Raw genomic sequence first — 19,957 nt, forward strand, 5'->3', positions numbered from 1 at the left:
CAAATACTTGTTCCTATGTTTTTTCATGTACTGGAAGATACGAAATCTCTTCTTGGTCTTTTATTTTTATTATTTCTCACAGTAGTTTTCTGGGATGAATTAATGTTTATCTTCATTCTAGAAATGAGATATACCATACATGGTTCTAATAGAGCAGAAGAGATGCCCTTTTGTTGCTTAGTAACTGTATTACTTTTTGTCATATTTAGCTGTTTTACTTTTTCTTTTAGGAAGATTACTAAGCAGATCTGACACTGAGAAACCTGATGCTATTGATGAAAATGGAAAAGAAGAGAATATTATGAAAAATATGTTTTCCAAAAAGAGGAAAATAGAAGTTGCAGATTGTGAGGTTGAAATTATCCCAGTAGAACTGGAAGCACGTCCTAGAAGTATGGAGACTCAGGAGTATCCACCTAAGTTCCATAATAATACCAAAGAGCCTGTTATGTGAGTGAGATCATAGGAACCCAGTCAAGATTTATCTATACTGTTTGATACCAATTAAGAGTAGTTCTTTCTTTTTCTTCTTTCTTACTTTCCACTCCAACTTCTATATCTCTTATATATCAATTTGCTTCCCAGTTGTATGTTTCACACTGAGAAATCTAGGGCACTTAAATTTAAAAATCTAACCAACATACTGTATTTCCTCAGTTTCCATCTGTGGAACTTCATCTTTAAAAACTTTGACTTTAATCAGATTGTTTATGGATGTCATGACTTTGGCAGTTCTTTTTATTTTCTATCACCATTTTATTTGCAAAGGTTTTCTTAGATTTTCTTCATTTTTTAAACATACTTCCAGAATGATTGACTTTAAAATATGATTATTCTAGTGAGGAGTAGGTATAGGTGTTATAGCTTAGATTAATTTCTAATGAATATTTACATAACAGTGATGCTGTCTATATTTCAGGGCACAGTAAAGAGCATTTTTAGTGATTTACAGAATAACTTTGTTTTCCTTTTCAGAGGAATGAAATATAACAGCATTTCAAGAATTCGATATCATTCAGTCATTAGAAGTCCTAAAACCAAGACGGTCATTATTCAACACAATGGGAAAAATATGGTAAAAAGTGCAAAACATAGATGGTGCCCTTCTGAGAACGTTAACTACTACTTAATTCAAATTGTTTGTGTTACTTAATAATGTGTAGAATTTCTTTTATTATTTTGTAATGTGGTGCTGTTAAAGTGTTAGGACTGTGTTTTTTAATGACTTTGTATCCTAAGTAATGGTTGGCATGTTCCCAACTTAGATATAGAAGGAGAATGTTGATCATGATCTGACCTTGTATTCTACTGGGACTGAGAGCTATGCAGTATAAGAATTCATGGAAGAAGCTAAAGTGATAGTATTACATAGAAAGAAGGATGGAGTAATTTAGGTTGAGGAGATATGGTTGTGAGATGTAGGAGAAAGAACAGAAGCAGTCTAATGAGAGGATCATCCAGAAAGCAGCACTTTACATGATAGCCTCTGAAGATACACTTTTCAGTCTGTCCTGAGAAGAATAACTAGTCAGAGACTGTAACTTAAGAGAATGATGCAAGAAACAGAACAGGCAGACAAAATGGTAGTTCATGGCTTGTTGGTGAAAAATACTAACATAGGTGGTACACAGATACTTGCCCTCTGCCTAGTAACATACAGAAGATAACTCCTTAATACCATATCATTATGCAAAGATTGGCCAGGAGATCACATAGACCTAGTTTGCCCTCCAACACTGCACCTTAACTAGCTGGTTAACATCTGTCTGCATTTCTTTTTCTGAAAAGTTAGAATAATAGTATCTATCTCAGAATTAAGAGGGTTAAATGAGATGATGTCAGAAACTTAGTGTAGCACAATGCTTGACACCCAGCTAAGTGCTCAACACATGTTGACCGTTGAAGTACATGGATAAGAAGAATAATGGTCAAATGTGTTGCGTGCCAAGCATTGTGCTAAACCTAATACCCCCTTTTTGAAAGTTATCATTACCATATAAAGTGACTGCAGTGTCCTCAACTCATGGAGATAGGCAGCTCCTTTAACCTTTTCTTTTAAGTAACTAGCCAAAGAGTGTTTTTAATCTTTGCACATCTTATAGTGGAAGCCAAATTTATCATCTGGTATCAGAATTGAGGGATACCGACAGATATATGTGTATTTCATTTTGAATTTATAGTGCCTCAAGAATGTCTTGACAGTCCTTATAATTTTCATAGCTTTGGCTCACGAAAGTGCCTGGGAGTAGAACACAGCTAAAAGGGCTCCGACGTGTCAGAGATTCCTCAGGCTATCAGCTTTGAGTCTTTGAAAACTAATCTAATTGCTGCAGCCTATGGAGATTGATAACTTGATGAAAGAGGCCTTACTGCTAACTTAAATTCTTTTTCCTAACCTCGAAAGTAAAGACATCTTCCTTGTTTTCTTTTAAGGGATTTACTTCCTCAGAGTCTGTCACCTCAGAAGATAATGGGGAACTTAATCCAGCTCAAGTACATCTGAACTCTAAAGCCAAGGAAATGAGAAGTAGGCTTTGTTTCATTCTGTGGTTGCCTGCCTCTTCTGCCTTTTGTCTCTCATGCTCAATACTCGTAGCTAATTTTTTCAGACACCATTACAAAAATGCTGCATTCATCACAAGGCTTTCTGTATGTCTAGATCAGAGGTCGACAAACCGTGATCTGTGGGCCACATCCAGCCCACCGCCGGTTTATGTATGGCCTGTAAGCTAAGATAATTTTTCCCTTTTAAAATAACTGAGAAAAGATGAGAAGATAAATAATGCTTTGTGACACTCGAAACTTACAGGATATTATAATTTCAGTGTTGCTAAATAAATTGTATCGGAAGATAGCCACACTGTTTGATTTACCTATTGTCTCTACTTTCACACTATAGTAGCAGAGCTGAATACTCAACAACAGAGATGGTGTAGCCCACAGTGTTTACTGTTTGGCCCCTTACGGAAGAAGTTTGCTGACCCCTGGTCTAGATGCCAACCGTGACCTGATGCTGGGCAGGAGAATAGCGTGGACAACTCACAGTCCATCTCCAGCTTTGGAAGCCCTGCCCAGTGCAGCCATTTCCTCTTTGTTTAGGCTTCTTTAAAAATAAAGACATGACATTCTCCTGCAGTATTCCAGCCAGTGCTGCCCCAGAAGATGCTTAGCAGAAAGTGAAAATATTGCTACCCTGAGTGCTCATCTTTCAGTGTTACCAGTCTTGCCATGGTATAGACTATACAGTCCATGGAATTCTCCAGGCCAGAATACTGGAGTGGGTAGCCTTTCCCTTCTCCAGGGATCTTCCCAACCCAGGGATCAAACTCAGGTCTCCTGCACTGCAGGCAGATTCTTTACCAGCTGAGCCACAAGGAAAGCCCACTTTAATATTAAAACCTGACAAAACTGGGCTTTAGTTTATTTGTATTTCAGTATATCCCTCAGGGAGAGATGTTGCTGAGACATGACCCTTTGTGAAGAACTGACTGACCGTGGCCTCTTCTCCCTTTGGGCTTCCTTGACATATACGCCCCCAACTCCCCACCTTCCTAGTATTAATAGAAAGAAGGACACCTTTGTAAATTTATATCCTGTTTTTAGGCAGAGAGGGGAGAGAACTTGGCGCTTTTCCTGTATCACTGCTTAGCTCAAATTGCCCTTAGCTCAAAATAGTTCTTATGTCAAAGATGTGTATTTGGGGACAATATTCTGATATATCACCGTTTAATGCATGAAAGTCATCTGAGTACTGTTGCTCTTGGTTCTTTTGCTGTTTTCACTGGCCACTACAGTACATATAGCAGGCACTACGAAATTAGTTATGTACTATTAATATTACTGCAAGTAACCATGGTAGGAAAAAGCAGCCAGAAACAGTGATGATGACATCAAAACATTAATTTTAGAAAAGTGTAATTCCCTTCTGCCACTGAATTAGGAGGCACAAATTACTTTTTAACAATAAATAATTTTACTTATTCCATTTGACATGCATCCATACTTTCGAATATTTTGGAAAATTACTTGCATTATTGGATAAGAAAAATAAGCAGTTCATCTTCTAAAGTATTGTTGTTTGTAAAAGTGTGATTACTGAATGATCATCTAGCAGAAACACGTATACAAAACCCATAGCAGTAGTTACTGCTACTGGGCCTTAGAGCGGGTAACTCTTAATCAGGGTCTCCCCAGCCTTTCATTGGTATCATAAAGGCCTAAAGTGCTCCCTAAACCCTTTCTGTTCCAGCTGTTTAGAATATATTTAAATGCAGAGTACAAAGTTGAAGAGAAGTCAGTTTGTAAGGAGTAGAGCTTAACTATAGTAACAGGAAGCAACATGTATACAGATTCATAAAAAGCCATTGTTAGGTAGTAGAAAGAAGGTAGACTTCAGAATCAGATATTTCTGGGTTTCTTACCCCACTTTTCATTATTATTGCTACTTGAGTGAATCCCTTAAGCCTTCAGAAGCTCAGAGTTTTCATTTGTAAAATTGAAGTACTGTGTACCTTAATACATTGTACAGATTAGCAATAATTAGCACAACTTGCACTTAATTAGTATTGTTACTCTAAGCAGTATTGCTCAGCCATTTATATTCCCTGACAATTCCTTCCAAAATGTTTATTAGAGGACTCAAGCTCAAACCAAGTTGAAGATTGTGAAGACAACCCTGTGATTGAATCTGATGTCATAGATATAACCAAGTGTGGAGAAGACACTCCACCAGGGGACACATGTCACCAAGCAGTCACACTGGATAACAAGAATGAGGTTCAAATACAAAAGCCCCAAGAGGAAAAATCTCCAGCATGTCAAAACCAGCAGGTCTTTTGTGGTAAAGAGTTACCAAATGAAATCAAGGTTGCTTCATCTGATTCTCTAGAGAAGTTCAATAAAGGGAATGTGTTTTTACTGGATGCCACAAAAGAAGGAAATGTGGGCCGCTTCCTTAATGTGAGTATATGGGCTGAGATTCCTATATCTAAACACATTTTTTCCCTAGGCTGCTTCACAAAATCATGAGGAAAATATGACTGACAGATTCCAGAGCCACACTACCTGGATTAGAATGCCAGGCCTCTACTTACATGGGCTTGGACATCTTACTTGACCTCTCCATGCTGTATTTCCCACTTCAGTAATATAGAGTTAATAACTGTCCAGAATGTTGTGAATGATCATCTAGCAAAAACACGTATACAAAACCCATAGCGGTAGTTATTGCTACTGGGCCATTTATATATAAATGTATTATATATAAAGTGCTTAAACTATCTAGCACATGGTAAACATTTGCTTAGAGAAACTATAAGAAATTATAAGTAAGAAAATCGTATATATTTATTAAAAGGCTTTCAAGATGCATTTCTTCAAAAAAACAATGGGGCACATAGAATAAGTTTTTCTTTTGTGTCTCATATAATAGAATGTCTTATTCAAAATACCTCTATTAAAAAAATTTAGTTGGGAGCACTTATGTTTTACTACTCTAATTAAATTTTGAGTGATTTAATGGCTTAGTACCAGAGAAGGCAATGGCACCCCACTCCAGTACTCTTGCCTGGAAAATCCCATGGATGGAGGAGCCTGGTAGGCTGTAGTCCATGGAGTCGCTAAGAATCAGACACGACTGAGCAACTTCACTTTCACTTTTCACTTTCATGCATTGGAGAAGGAAATTGCATCCCACTCCAGTGTTCTTGCCTGGAGAATCCCAGGGATGGGGGAGCCTGGTGGGCTGCCGTCTCTGGGGTCGCACAGAGTCGGACACGACTGAAGCGACTTAGCAGCAGCAGTGGCAGCAGTGGCTTAGTATAGAAAACCAGTACATTTATCAGAATATTGCATTTCACTATCTTACTCTTTTCTTATTCGTAAGCCATAGTCATTTGCTGTTTCTGTGTATGTTTGGGATATATGTAATGAGACTTATTTTCATTTATATAGAGGAATATTTATGATTTCTCTGATTTAAGGTTCATTGGGCTTCCCTGTTAGCTCAGTTGGAAAAGAATCCACCTGCAGTGCAGGAAACCCCAGTTCTGTTCCTGGCTCTAGAAGATCCACTGGAGAAGGGATAGGCTACCCACTTCAGCATTCTTGGGCTTCCCTTGTGGCTCAGCTGATAAAGAATCTGCCTGCAATGCGGGAGACCTGGGTTCGATCCCTGGGTTGGAAAGAGCCCCTGGAGAAGGGAAAGGCTACCCACTCTAGTATTCTGGCCTGGAGAATTCCACGAACTGTATAGTCCATGGGATCGCAAAGAGTCATGCACGACTGAGCGGCTCACTTCACAAGGTTCGTTGACACTTAAGACTCCTGGCGTCTTCATGATGAGAGGATGCTTTACACTGTTGGCCATAACTACTGTGTAGGGTGGAACTGGAGTTAGCTTTTCCCATCAGACTGCCAGTCTCGTCTCTCCCACCTCCTACCATCATACATGCTTTTCAAAGAGTGTATATAGTCCCAGAAATTTTCCAGGGGAAGAAAGAGAAGTACCTTCGCCACTAGTCCCAGTGTCTGTATAGACTGCCCTGTCTTTGGCCAGCCGGACCGTGCAGAAGCCACCTGCATTCCTCCTCCTCTCTGGGCTCCACTTTGTTCTGACTTATCCTACCCAGGAGAGTGACGAGGAGTCAGGACAGGAACTTTATGATAACCTCCACACATCCTTTGGAAAAGTCCATTCAGGTTCACTGATTTCTGGATGTGGCCTTAATTTTTCTCTTTGCTCTGTATCAGAGCTCTTCTTCCTCTCTGTGGGGTTCAGTTAGTGGGATGAGCAGCTTTGACTTTTCCCTTAAAATAATGGGAAGCATGCATAGCCCAAGATTCTTTTATGTATTTCCTTTGCTAAACTCAAGATCTATTTATTTATTTATTTGTGGCTATACTACTTGGCTCAAAGGATCTTAGTTCACTGACCAGGGATCAAACCTGTGCCCTCTGCAGTGAGAGTAGAGTCCTAAGAACTGAACCACCAGGGAATTCCGTCAACACCTCTTTAAAATATGACATTTGAATGGTTTGAAATTGCTATTTAGTGATAATTTTAAATGTAATTCATGTGCCATCAGAAGAAAAAGTACTCTCAAGTCAGAAAATCTTTGAAACCAAAGAACTTTTTTTCCTTGCTAGAGAAATCTGTTTGGCCTTTTTCTTTTTCGCTCTCCTAGTTAGAAGGATACTTGGTTAACAAGAGAAGCCTCTCTGAATACTGGAGTGGGTTGCCATTCTCTTCTCCATAGGATCTTCCTGACCCAGGGATCGAACCTGGGTCTCCTGCACTTTCACTACTTCTACACTATTGCCAAACATGCTGGAAGCTACTAAACATGCCAGGAGAGCCAGGAGATCAGTAAAGAATGATCCCTAGCAAAGGACTGTTGTGCCTTTCTTTCCAGTCAGTTACGTTGAATAGTGGCTGCACTGGAATGATACGGTTGGTCTCACTAGCTGGATCTCCCCTTGTTTATAGGAAGAGAAAAACAAGGCTTTTCTGTCTTTTTAAATTTAATTTTCTACATAGATAATCCATTCTCATGATTTAAAAACTTAAAACACCTTAGAAAATACGTACAAACAGAATTGTTTCCCAGCAGCTATGACCCTGCCAAGTAGGTACCCTGAGGAAAGCTCACCAGGCTCAAACTGAAAAAAATGTATGGATGATAGGAAGTTGTCATTGAAATCTAACAGTGGTGAATGTGTCTGAGGAATATTGCTGGGGTTCGATCCCTTTACGAATCTGGTGATAGATGACTGTGTAGCAATAACAGCTCATGTGCAGCAAAATAACACTGAAATGGTGGTGATAGGAGATAGTTATCACCATGTTAGGAGCCTTGGAAAAACAATAAATAATGCTTGTGTTCAGCAGAGAAATCAATTACTTACACAGATACCCTTTCCAAAGGATCTGTTTGACTCTGATGTAAAATTCAGGACATAACGTATTCTTCATATTAAACTTTTTGTTTTGTTTTAAAAATAATGTACTCTGCCCCCGTTCACCCTGCCACCAATCCACCCTCTATAGTAAAATCATTTTTTATTACTTTTTGGTATATCCTTACAGTGTTTCTTTATGCAAATACAAGTAAACGTAAGGATGTGTTCTTATTCCTACCCCTTACCTAAAAGACAGCATATTACATTCAGTGTCCTACACCTTGTGTTTTAAGTTAACAATATACCCTGGAGATCTTTCTGTATGAGTACACAGAGCTCCTCATTTGTTTTTGTTCATAGGTGCATATGATTCCAATGTGTGGCTATCCAGAAGTTTAAATAATCCTCTTTAGATAGACATTTGCATTGCTTCAAAACCTCTACTGTTGAAAACAATGCTCAGTAAATAATCTTACGCAGAGACATATGCAGATATATCTGTCGAATACACTCCCAGATACTGGATTGTTGAATCAAAAGATAAATGCATTTATAATAATGATAAATAGGAGTTTTTACTATTTTGCATTTCTACTGGCAAGATGTAAGAATGTCAAAACAGGGCTTTCTGAATGAATTCCTACCATCAACAAAATTGTAATGAGCTATGATATTTTGCATACTAGTCAGAAAAAAAAAAGAAAAATAAGATGTGTTGGAAACAGAATGGTATTCTAATACTTCAAAGAACAATGTATCAGACTTTATGCTGTATCTAACATGTGTTTGTCTATTTCTGTTAACAGCATAGTTGTTGCCCAAATCTTTTGGTACAGAATGTTTTTGTAGAAACACATGACAGAAATTTTCCCTTGGTGGCGTTCTTCACCAACAGGTTTGAAAAAATTTTTAATATGATTAATTTTGAAGTTGTGACTTTAAAAATAACAGTACAAAAATATTAAAAGAAGATATATGCTATAGCCCCAACTCTCTGGTACCCTAGAATACTCAGTCATCCCAAACTGTTTAGAGGCAATAAAATTTTAAATAGTTGAAATTTTAATTCTTATTTCCTCTTAGAATTAATGTCCAAAAAGGCTAAGAATGACAGGTCTCAGCCAGTTCAGTTCAGAGAATAAACGATGCAGAATGCTACATCTTTAAGTCAAAACTGATTACTTCCCTGGGCCTCAGTGCATTGCTGGGGCCCACTCTTTTTAAGAACACACTTTCTCCCTTGTGGATATTGACAAGTTTCTTCTTATTTGGGATTTTAGTAGATTTGAAATAAAACTCAAAAAGAGCATTCCTAAGTAGTGGATGTTGGAGAGAGAAAACCATATTGTTGAGGAGGGTTAATGATGTTAATATGAAAATTGATTATAATCAAATTTGGTTCATTCAGGATAATTTATGATTATTTTTAAAATTTCTACTTTCTAGGTATGTGAAAGCAAGAACAGAACTAACATGGGATTATGCTTATGAAGCTGGAACTATGCCTGAGAAAGAAATCCTCTGCCAATGTGGGGTTAATAAGTGTAGAAAAAAAATATTATAAATCTGCAGTTATTACCTGCTCATGAAATCAGCTGATGAAGCTGAAACTAGGGCCATGCAAAAGAAATCCCTGTGGCCAGTGGAATTAATTTACATTACCATCTGTCAAGAGAATTCCTCTCAGTTTACCCTTATTGGGAGTGTTTATTTGCATTACTTAGAAATGCTTGGAACAAAATAGGGACATTTTCATATGCATAGCCTATCTCTTTATTCTTACTGCTCTTCAACTGTACATGAGTAGAATGGATGTATATATTTTATATGAAACACCACTGTATAAGTTGTAACTTATTTGTAAATTATATATTCAGAAGAACAGATGTCACAGTTGATTTCAGCACTTCTTACTGCTTTTGTAATTATTATCTTTGACTTTCAGGGCCCCACAGGGCCAAATTTCACCTCTTTACCTACAAAATTTATTTATGTTTAGTTCCTGGCAAATAATTTACCATTATGAGCCATAAGATGGGCATCAGAGCCTGAAGAATATTAATATTATGCAAATTACTTCCAAGTATTTTAAGTTAATTGGATAAGCTCCATGAAATAGTGTCCCATCAGTCCACTTGAATGAGAAAGAAGAGAAACTCTCCTAGGGGAAAGTTTTGGCACATTTTTTGAAATGAAACTTCTTTTCCACAGATTCTCTTCACTCCTTTTATAGAAACACAGGAAAAGAGGGAATAGAAACTTGGATGAGCTGAAATATTTTTGTTCTAGACAGAGTAGAACTGTAAGAAAAGGAAACTTAAGAGAACAGTCAGGCATGGCTTATTTATTGCCAGAAGAGATGGTGCTGGGTAAGAATTTCACTTAAAACAATTCTGTTGAAAGAGTCTGAAACAGACCATTGGAGTTTCCTGGGCATGATGTGCAAATTATTTTCCTAGAGAAAAAGGGAAAGATTTACTCTGCTGTAGGTTTTCTGCCCATGATCATCTAGTGAAAAGGGGGTGAGAGTCTCCAAGAGTTAAAACAAAGATGTACATTTGGCTGTCAGGAAATTCTCCTCGCCCTTGGAACCAGCATGGGAATACTAAAAAAGGAGTAATTGAAGTAGTTCTGGGTTTTTTAGGGTTTGTTTTTTTCTCAGCTTCTGGGTTTAATTACCTTTGGTTACCTTTCAGACAATGGAGAAGGAAATGGCAACCCACTACAGTATTCTTGCCTGGAGAATCCTGTGGACAGGGGAGCCTGGTGGGCTGCTGCCCATGGGGTCGCACAGAGTCGGACATGACTGAAGCGACTTAGCATGCATGTATTGGAGAAGGAATTAGCAACCCACTCCAGTATTCTTGCCTGGAGAATCCCAGGGACAGAGGAGCCTGGTGGGCTGCCGTCTGTGGGGTCACACAGAGTCGGACATGACTGATGTGACTTAGCAGCAGCAGCAGCACCTTGCAAACAAGAATCTAAATTTGTACCAGGTTTAATTTCTTAAAAATATTGAACTAAATAAAAATTTAACTTGAAGGTGGGTTAGAGAGTGGGAAACCAAAGAGCTAGGAAAGGGAGCAAGAAATTGTAACCAGACAGCCATAGACAAATGGGGAAAGCTGAGAAGTTCATTTATTCACAGTAAAGATGCAGGAATTTTAGGCAACGCACTGAAATAAAATGAAGACACTTGAAGAGTATGGAAAATCTGTACAGAGATCTGACATCTTGATCATCTGTACTGGTTCCCAGTTGTCATCTCCCGTCAGCATCCTAGAGATTCCCTTTGTCTTTCCGATGTCAGGTCTATTTCTAGTTAAATCCCCTTATTTCTCCTTTCATTGATTTACTGCCATGTATAGGCATGGGGTCACAAAGAGTTGGACACAACTGAATGACTCACTTCATGGGTGAAGCACATCCTCCAGTACCTTTTGAAAGGGAAAAAATGAGACTATATGTTTAAATATGTTCTTTTGCCGTTACACTTGATTGCTGTTTTGGGAGGGCAGAGAGTTCATGAGTAGCTTTCATACCCAATTTTGAACATACATGCTACATTCCAGTGTTGCTGCTTTGAAATCTGAAAATGTTCTCATCTCTAGCCTTCAGTGACTGTTGGAAGTCAGAGGCCATTCTTTCTCTTTTATATTTGTGACCAGTCTTTCTCTCTCTGGAACCTTACAGCAATCTCTTTGACCCAGTGTTCTGTTCCCAGTAAAGGTCTATTATTATACCTGATACTAGGTGCTTGGTGGGGTCTTTAATCTGAAAACCTTGTTCTTTGGTTCAGAGAACTTTTCTTGACGTGTCTCTTTAATGATACCTTATGTGTTCTCACTTTCTAGAATTCCTGTTACCCAGACTGTAGACCTCCAGGATTGGTTCTCTGATTTTCTTACCTTCTCTGTTAATTTCCAGCTCTGTCTTGTTGCTCTACTTTCTGGGAGATTTCCTCAATGTAATCTTCCAATTTGTCTATTGTGGTGGGTTTGGGGGGTTTGTTAGGTAGGTAGAACAGGGAAAAGGAGTCCAAAATGGCAGTGGCTACAAGACAAGGAAGGGAAAAGCCCGTGAAAATGAAACAAAAGAAGGTCCGAGGACCAGAGTGAGGACCTCAGGTAAAACAAGCAACACTCCTGGCTAGCCCAATTTACATAGGACAGGCCCAGGGAGAGAGAAATACAGGAGCCAAAGCTAGCTCGCGCTCTTCTCGTGTCTTTTAGATCGACGTGCCCTCACACCTCGAAGATGGATTTTCCTGCTATCTTCTAAATAAAATAGAACTGTAATACTGAGCTGTAACACTGATTTGTCTAAGAGCTATAACATGGTCCATTCGAGACCTGAGAGCTATAACACGGTCTATCCAAGACTTGAGAGCTGCGACACGCTGAGGGGGCTTTAATGTCTGTCACTCCAAATCTTTGTTTTGATGAGACAAAGAATCGAGGAACATACACTCCCATGACAGTTTCTTAGTTTATTTGGGGGCAGGGATTTCTAGAGCTCTCTGAACATTTTGTTTTTCTTCAGTAGTATCCTATTTTTGGTTCATGGTTGCAGTATCTTGTCTCTTGGAAAACACTTTATATAGTACATCACACACAGGCATTCGTGCCTATATTTTCTTCCTGAGTATCTGACCTGCAGGATTTCTGTTTTCTTTGTATGTTTCCTTTGGTCTCTGTCTTTCAGGTTTTAGGCTTTCCTTAGTGAGCTTGGCAGTCTGCTCCTCCCTAAGAGTGGAACACTGAAAAGCTGAGATTATGATCTGAGAGTGAGGGAAGGGGCCCTTCACCTGCTTCACTTATTCAGTGTCTTTAGGACTCTTTGGCCTGGCAATGAGTCAGTCTTACTGCTTGAAGGCAAAACACTGCTGGCAGAGCCTGCCCTTTTTTCTCTCGTTTTGCTGCTGTTTCTGTAATTCATTTGTGTTGGTCAAGACTGTTATCCTTTTTAACAGTTTCTCTTTTCTGTCCCCAATTTGCCTCCTTTCGTCTCTTTAAAACCTGCTCAAAAAGCAAGACTTCGAGAAGTTTTTCCTTTGATTGCTTCAGCAAACCACCAGCTATTACATGTTTCTTTTTTACAGAGCAGCTTATTTTGTAACTGCGATTTATGTGTGTTTTGTTCCGTGTGCCAGAAACCTCATCTTGTATGGTGCTGTGTACACTACGGGTGCTAAATAAAGGACTACCACTGGAAACTGGCATTGCACTCAGTTAATTCTGCCTCCGCTTATGATAGACCTATTCAGCCCAAACTTGGGGGGGGGGTGTGTGAGTGAAATAATGGCTGACCACTGGAAACTGGCATTGCACTCGGTTAATACTTTGGTGGGTGTGGGTGTGTGGAGTGTTATTTTGATTGTGCCGCATGGCATGTGGGATTTTAGTTCCCCAACAAGGGATTGAATCCGGCCCCCCTGCAGTGGAAGTGTGGAGTCTCAATCACTGGACCGCCAGGGAAGCCCCACGTGATAACGGCTTTGTAAAAATAACGGGTAATCCCTCAGGAAGACCCATCACTTCTCCAGCTGAGTCCAGAGGCTTCGGCCACCTTCTCTCCGACCATCGGATAAGTGGGCGCCGGGTGGGGAGCGCCTCGCGTGATTCGTTTTTTCTTTTTAAAGCAGTTCGAATTCAGACTCGGAGGTAGAGAAGCCGTCTGCAAAGCCTCGGTGCGCTTCCCCGGCAGGGGAAATCCATCAGCTTGATTTCGCCAAAGCGGACTTCCGGCGGCGGGGACGCAGCGCGCAGACATGGATCCGGCGGGGCCTCCCGCGCCCGAGTCGACCCGCGGCGCCAGCTGGTCCGAGGCCCACGCCGCGCGGGACTCAGTCCCGCTCCCGACCGGTGAGTACCGCGCCGGGGGCGGTCGGGCGGGGCTCGGTGGGTGCCCAGGGCCGCTCTCCGGTCGCCGCCTTATGGGAGTCACCGGCCCCGTCTCCGAGACCGCGCTGAAGTCTTTGCCCCGCGGCCCCCGGGCGTCCACCGCCAGAGGCCCCGTGCCCAGACCACTACCCGGGGCCTCTCGGAGGGGCGATCGTTTGCCTCCGTTTACCGTGTGCCTCGCCTCTCCCCACTGCAGATGGGAAAGCCCATTGCTGCAGTCCTACAGCGCTAGGAATGCAGCCAGCTGGGGAAAGCGAAAGAAAAGCCTGTGGGTTTCCTTTCCCAGCGAGGCTCCACCCGCTTCTAAAACAATGCGGTCGGAGAAGTGCCCCGGGGAGAGGGGAGCTAGGCTGGAGGTGGACCCCTTTTGAAGAGAACTGGTCAGTTGGGTCTCAGGATCAGTTGTTTAGTCGCTAAATCGCGTCCGACTCTTTGTGACCGCGTGGGCTGTAGCCCTCCAGGCTCCTCTGTCTAAGGGATTCCCCAGGCAGGAATACTGGAGTGGGTAGCCATGCCCTCCTCCAGGGATCTTGGCAGGCGGATTTTTTTTTTTTAACCGCTGAGCCACCGGAGAAGCTGGGCGGGGAGGAGGGGTGGAAGCGGGCTGGCTGGGTTTAAGAAGCAGTTTGGAAACTTTCCACAGAGAATGCGATGTTTTGGAACCATGCCCTCCTTTCCATTTAGTAGTTCAAGTCTGTGGCCCTGTCTTTAAGTGAGACAGCAGCCTCTTGAGGGGGCACCTTTCTTGCAGTTCAACAGGTGTGGATCTTCTAACCCGTGTAGACCTTCTTCCCAGTGCATGCTCAGGACCAGGGGCCAGGAATACAGAGATGAGCTAGGCAGACCCTGCCCTAGAGAATCTAATAGGCAACTCGTGTGTGAGCTGCTGAGAACCACAGAGGCACAAATAAGGGGCTCCTTCAGCTCAGCCTGGTGTTCAGGGGACACCCTGTCTTCGTTTTAAAAGGCAAGAGTCAGTCACCCAGGGGTAGAAAGGGTGAAAAGGCAGTCCAGAGATGAAGACTCGAACTAAGGCGCCAGCCACAAAACATCAAATGTGGCAGCCACAAGTGAAGCAACATGTTGACTTTCATTTTAGCCGGCGAGCATTTAGCTAGTGGGCTTCCCTGGTGGCTCACATGGGAAAGACTCTTTCAGCAATGCAGGAGACGTGGGTTTGATTCCTGGTTGGGAAGATCCCCTGGAGAAGGGAATGGCTACCCACCCCATTATTCTTGCCTGGAGAATCCCGTAGACAGAGGAGCTTGGTGGGCTGCATACAGTCCATGAGGTCGCAAAGAGTTGGACTCAGCTGAGTGACTTAACACTAGCACTACTGATCATACAGAATGCAAGATGAGTTACTGGAGATGAGGTTGTTTCCCGACCTTTTGCCCAGACTCCAGACTCCTATCACCAATTTAATCAATGCTTGGAGCGATCTCAAACTCCTGTTTGCCTGCACACACCCACATTCTCCAGACCTGCTCAACCAACCACTAGCAGCCTTCCCATTCCATTCACCCAGGTGCTCAGGCCAAGACCCTAGTGCCATACTCGGTGCTGCTCTTTCCTCCTTGCCTCCCACTTCACGGGTTAGTCAGACCAGTCAGTTCTGTCTCCAAAATATATCTCGAGCCTGACCTCTTCTTGCCGCTTCTATCACTACCATCCAAGCCACTATCATCTCAGGCCTAGACTGTGGGTTTCCTGGCTTCTGCTGTAGCCTCTCATACAGACAGGACTGCACAGAAGCCAAAAGGACCTTATAAAACAAAAAGCAAATGTGATTCTCCTGCTCAAAGCCCTCTAGTAGTCTCATTGCTTTCCGAATAATCTTACTGTGGCTACTGTGTACCCCGTGTCCTGATCTGATCCAGTCCCTACCCATCTTGATGACTGCCACCCCTCGCTGCCTTGCGAGTCCTCTAAACCCCCACCATATTCAAATCTCTGCTCAGCGGTAACCTCCACAGATAGCCTTGCCTGCCCACCCTGTTTAGAAGAGCCCTCCCCCGACCCTCATCAATCTCACCCTCCTTCCCTTGCTCGTTTTTCCTTCATAGCACTTACTACTACCTGAAAATAATGTGTTTGAGGGTCTATCTCTACTACTAGGATGTAAGTTTCATGAGTGTTGAAATTCACATCTTATTCCCTGCCTTACTTCTAGTGCCTAAAAGGATGCTTAATAGGTGCTCATCACGTATTAAAGAAACCAGTGAGTCTGCATGTAAAGAGCTTGGCTTCTATTCTCCAGGTGATAAAGAGTTTTTAGCAGGAGAGAAACACGGACAGTGGACATTTTAGATAGCCCACTCTGGCAGCAGTGTGACGAAGGAAGTGGAGGCGTGACAAGGGAAAGCAGGAGGAGGGACATGAGCTTATCAGAGTGGACCAGATAAAAGACAGTGAGGGCAAGGCAGTCCCCTTTCCCACACTGCTGCCAGAGCTCACTCTCAGGTGCACGTGTACCTACACACAGAGATCAGGTCATGGTACTGCCAGTGTTAATCAGGGCCTGTTGGCTACAAATAGTGCAAAATCAACCTGATACCATTTAAGCAACGGGGATGCTTGTTATTGGAAAGCAGGGAGACCAGACTCATCCCAGGAGCATGGATGCTGTTGTGTTTTCCAGAAACAGCCAGGAACCAGGGCCTGAAAAGTCTTCATACACTGTGACAGCACTCAGCATATCTGCTTTGTTCTTCTCTTTCTTTGGTCCAGTTTTCCTGCTAATGGGATAGAAGATGGCCACACTCACAGCTTCTCAGGTTTTTACATCTCCTTCAAGAAGCCAGCCCAGTCTGAACTAAAATCTTCTATTCTGAATTCTGTATATCTGGGACGGGCAGGTAGGTCCTCTAGGACTGTCAGCTGTGCATAGGGAAAGAGTCACTTAGTACAAACATGTCTGCTGGGGGTCATTCCTGTGTGTGATGGTGAGCCTGGATAAATCAGGAGATAGTACAGCTCTTATAAATCAGGAAATAGGAAGGAAATAGTGAATAACCCAGTAGAAAAAGGGGCTAAGGATGTCAGTGCCAGAGGGGAAACGCAGATGCCACCTTGTGATATCCTGTATTCACAATTAGAGATGATGATTCATTTCTCTCTGCACTTGGTATTCTTTTTTGACTCAGTCATCTAACTTTCTGACCCGGCTGTACCTTTATAGTATGTTTTAAAATCAGACAGACACTCTCTCATTTTTCCCTAAGTTTTGTTCATGGCGCATAATCATTTATTCTTCCAAATAATATATTTTTCAACCTCTTTAAAATAACCTTCTTGAGATTTAACTTGAAATGGCATTAAATCTAAAACTTATGCTAACCAAAGGAAAACACACCCTAAAAACTGCAAGTTTTGTTTCATGTGGGGGCCTTGCTCAGGAGTGTAGCCTGGGAGCCAGACTCTGAGGAACTGCTTTGAAGAGGTGACGGAGAAGCCAGGATATAAAGTTTTTGCTGAAAACAAACGTGGTGGAACATCAGAAGACTTCTGCTAAGTTAATGATTTTAGAGCTTTTCTAAGTATGGGAAGATGCAAGAATCTGGGCTCATGGAAATTAGTCCTTAGAAGTGCATCCTAAGTATTTAGAGCAAGTATTCCGTTTTCGCCATCCTGAACCCCCCTGAGGGCACACCGTTTTTAGGGGCTGGGGATTGCTGCAGTGGCTGGTGGCTTGATGGATTTTTAGGGGCTGGGGACTGCTGCCGTGGCTGGTGGCCTGATGGATTTTTAGAGGCTGGGGATTGCTGCCGTGGCTGGTGGCCTGATGGATTTTTAGGGGCTGGGGATTGCTGCCGTGGCTGGTGGCCTGATGGATTTTTAGGGGCTGGGGATTGCTGCCATGGCTGATGGCTTGATGGCGGGCAGCTTGTTTTCGTTTGCCCTTATTTGAGCTAGAACAGACAGCATTATGACATCCAGCCTTCTGTCCAGGTGCACCGTATTTCTCTCCTTGTACTGAAATGGAGCTTAAAACAACTCTTTCATCGTGTTATTCCCCTCCTCAAAAATCCTTCCTGGCAGCCTTTCACCATCTGTTCCTCAGATTCTTTTCCCGCTTCCTTTGCATGAAGTCTCCTCTTCAGTCCCGCTGATGAGCTGTCTCCCAGTCAGACCTCTTGGCCTCTTCCCCCATCTGTGCTTCTGTCTGCGACGTCCCTCCCACCTTGACTCCCCTTTCCATCTCCAGGTTGTACCGGCTCCTTGACAGCACCCCATCCCACCGGGAGCGCTTCCTCCTCTGACCATAGCATGTATTTTATTTCCTACTCAGCAGCTACAGTACTCTGTGCCATGTATTCTGTTATTTTACTTTCCTAGTTGCTACTTCATCTCCTTGATTACCTTGTAAGCTTCTTGCAGGCAACAGTTCTGTCTCATGTTTCTTTTCTATCCTCTGCTGCACCTTCTTCCATCTGTACCATATCTTCCATATGGTAGCCACCGTCTGCCTATGCCTCTGGAGCATTGAAAATGTGGACTGTCCAGTTGAGACATGCAGTAACCACTAAACACACTGGACTTCAAAACTCAGTACAAAGGATGAATTAGTTGTTTTATTGATTAAACGTTGAAAGGGTAGTATTTTGGATATATTTGATGGAATAAAGCCTGTTAAAATTAATTTCACCAACTTCCTTTTGAGGGGGACCTGCCATGCAGCATGTGGAATCTTAGATCCCCAATGGGATCAAACCTGTGCCCCCTGCATGGAGAGCAGGGTGTTAACCACTGGACCACCAGGGAAGTCCCTCCTTTGCTTTTTAAAATGAGGCTTCTAGAAATTCTTCATCTGCACCTGTGGTTCACATGATGTTTCTACAGATAGCACTGGTCAAGAGCCCTCAACACAGTGACTCTTGTACAAAGAGGCGCTCCCAACTCGGTGGTAGTTTGAGAGGAATGAAAAGCAGCAGTTCGCTGGTTCCACTTCATCTGAGGCATTTTCTCTCAGTCTCCTCCACTCCTGTTTTCTTGGTTGATAGGAGCAGGAGGATCACTCATTTGTAGCCCCACTAAGCAGGACTCCAATCCAGGAAACAAATGGTAATTAAAGAAGAAACTCATCTGAACGTGAAACAAATGCTAGCTCCAAAGTGAGGTCTTCAGACAGTGTGAGATGCAAAATCTAATTTAAGAGAGGTGCTGAGAGATCTTACACTTTGGAGTAACCAAAAAGACTTATAAGCGCTTAAGCAGTTTAACCTCATCTAAATTAAACCCTTTCACTGTTAAATGAAGTTTTGTTTCGGAACTAAAATTTGAAGGTAAAATTGAAAGTGATTTCTGCTATGGAAAACCAGATGAATAAAGAGGATGAGCATTGGAAAGGGCAAAGAAATATTACATGGATGCTTGTGGCCAAACTAACAGCAAACTAATAGATTAGAGAGTAAAGGTTGTCTCCCCCTGGTGCGTCCAAGTGGGATGTTGGGAACAGCTGGCTTTTTTCTCCATCTCTGTCTCTTCCCTGTTCTTCCTAGCTCTCCTTCTCTGTTTCTTTCCTTTCTTCATTCTTCTCTTTAAAAAAAAACCAAGAACTGCTTCCTATCATGTATCTTTCTCTCCTAATTTATTATAATGCTAGATTACATCACATTAAAGTACATTGTTCATTTACCTCTTTAATTCACCCCAGATTTATTTTTGAATATAGTATAAGGATCTAAATTCTTTTTTATAGGTAGTTAATCAAAGCGTTATTTATTGAATACAATTGATTTATAATGTCAGTGATTATAATTGAGAGCTTCCTGTGGGCAGGGAAGTGATGTGAGAACTTTGTATTTAAATTCCTACTTGTGCTTGTTAGGCAGAGGGTTTCCTCCTGTGTGTGCTCAGGCTCTTCAGTCGTGTCTGACTCTGCCCCTGTGGACTCTTAGCTCACCAGGCTCCTCTGTCTATGGGATTCTCCAGGCAGGAAGACTGTAGTGGGCTGTCATTCCCTCCTCCATGGGAGTCTCTCCGATCCAGGGGTCAGACCGTGTCTCTAATGCCTCCTGCATTGGCAGGCGGGTTCTTTACCACTGGCACCATCTGGGAACCCCACTGTTCCTCATGTTTCAATCTTTTATTTATTTTTTTTGTTTTGTTTTAGAAAGTCCCTGGACATTTTAAATAAAACATTTTCTTTTTTA

General features: G+C 42.1%; 2 protein-coding genes across 4 annotated transcripts in view; both read left to right on the forward strand.

Moving 5' to 3' along the window:
- The window catches only part of SETDB2 (SET domain bifurcated histone lysine methyltransferase 2), a 38,178-nt gene extending 28,203 nt beyond the window's left edge, over window positions 1-9,975 (forward strand). Inside the window, exons 9-14 of the mRNA XM_040266944.1 lie at window positions 231-450; window positions 976-1,075; window positions 2,434-2,527; window positions 4,634-4,959; window positions 8,706-8,794; window positions 9,346-9,975. Of these exons, the coding sequence (XP_040122878.1) occupies window positions 231-450; window positions 976-1,075; window positions 2,434-2,527; window positions 4,634-4,959; window positions 8,706-8,794; window positions 9,346-9,463 (947 nt within the window). The 3' untranslated portion in view covers window positions 9,464-9,975. The remainder of the gene's footprint in view (window positions 1-230; window positions 451-975; window positions 1,076-2,433; window positions 2,528-4,633; window positions 4,960-8,705; window positions 8,795-9,345) is intronic.
- A 3,377-nt stretch (window positions 9,976-13,352) lies between these two features.
- Window positions 13,353-19,957, forward strand: part of PHF11 (PHD finger protein 11) — a 32,215-nt gene continuing 25,610 nt past the window's right edge. The window contains exon 1 of one of the 3 annotated variants that reach the window (XM_040266965.1): window positions 13,353-13,763. In XM_040266965.1, coding sequence (XP_040122899.1) covers window positions 13,670-13,763 — 94 coding nt within the window. In that variant the 5' untranslated portion in view covers window positions 13,353-13,669. The remainder of the gene's footprint in view (window positions 13,764-19,957) is intronic. The other 2 variants (XM_040266964.1, XM_040266966.1) reach the window with 2 other exon arrangements.

The sequence above is a fragment of the Oryx dammah genome, unplaced genomic scaffold (assembly GCF_014754425.2).
Source record: "Oryx dammah isolate SB20612 unplaced genomic scaffold, SCBI_Odam_1.1 HiC_scaffold_24, whole genome shotgun sequence".
NCBI lineage: Eukaryota > Metazoa > Chordata > Mammalia > Artiodactyla > Bovidae > Oryx > Oryx dammah.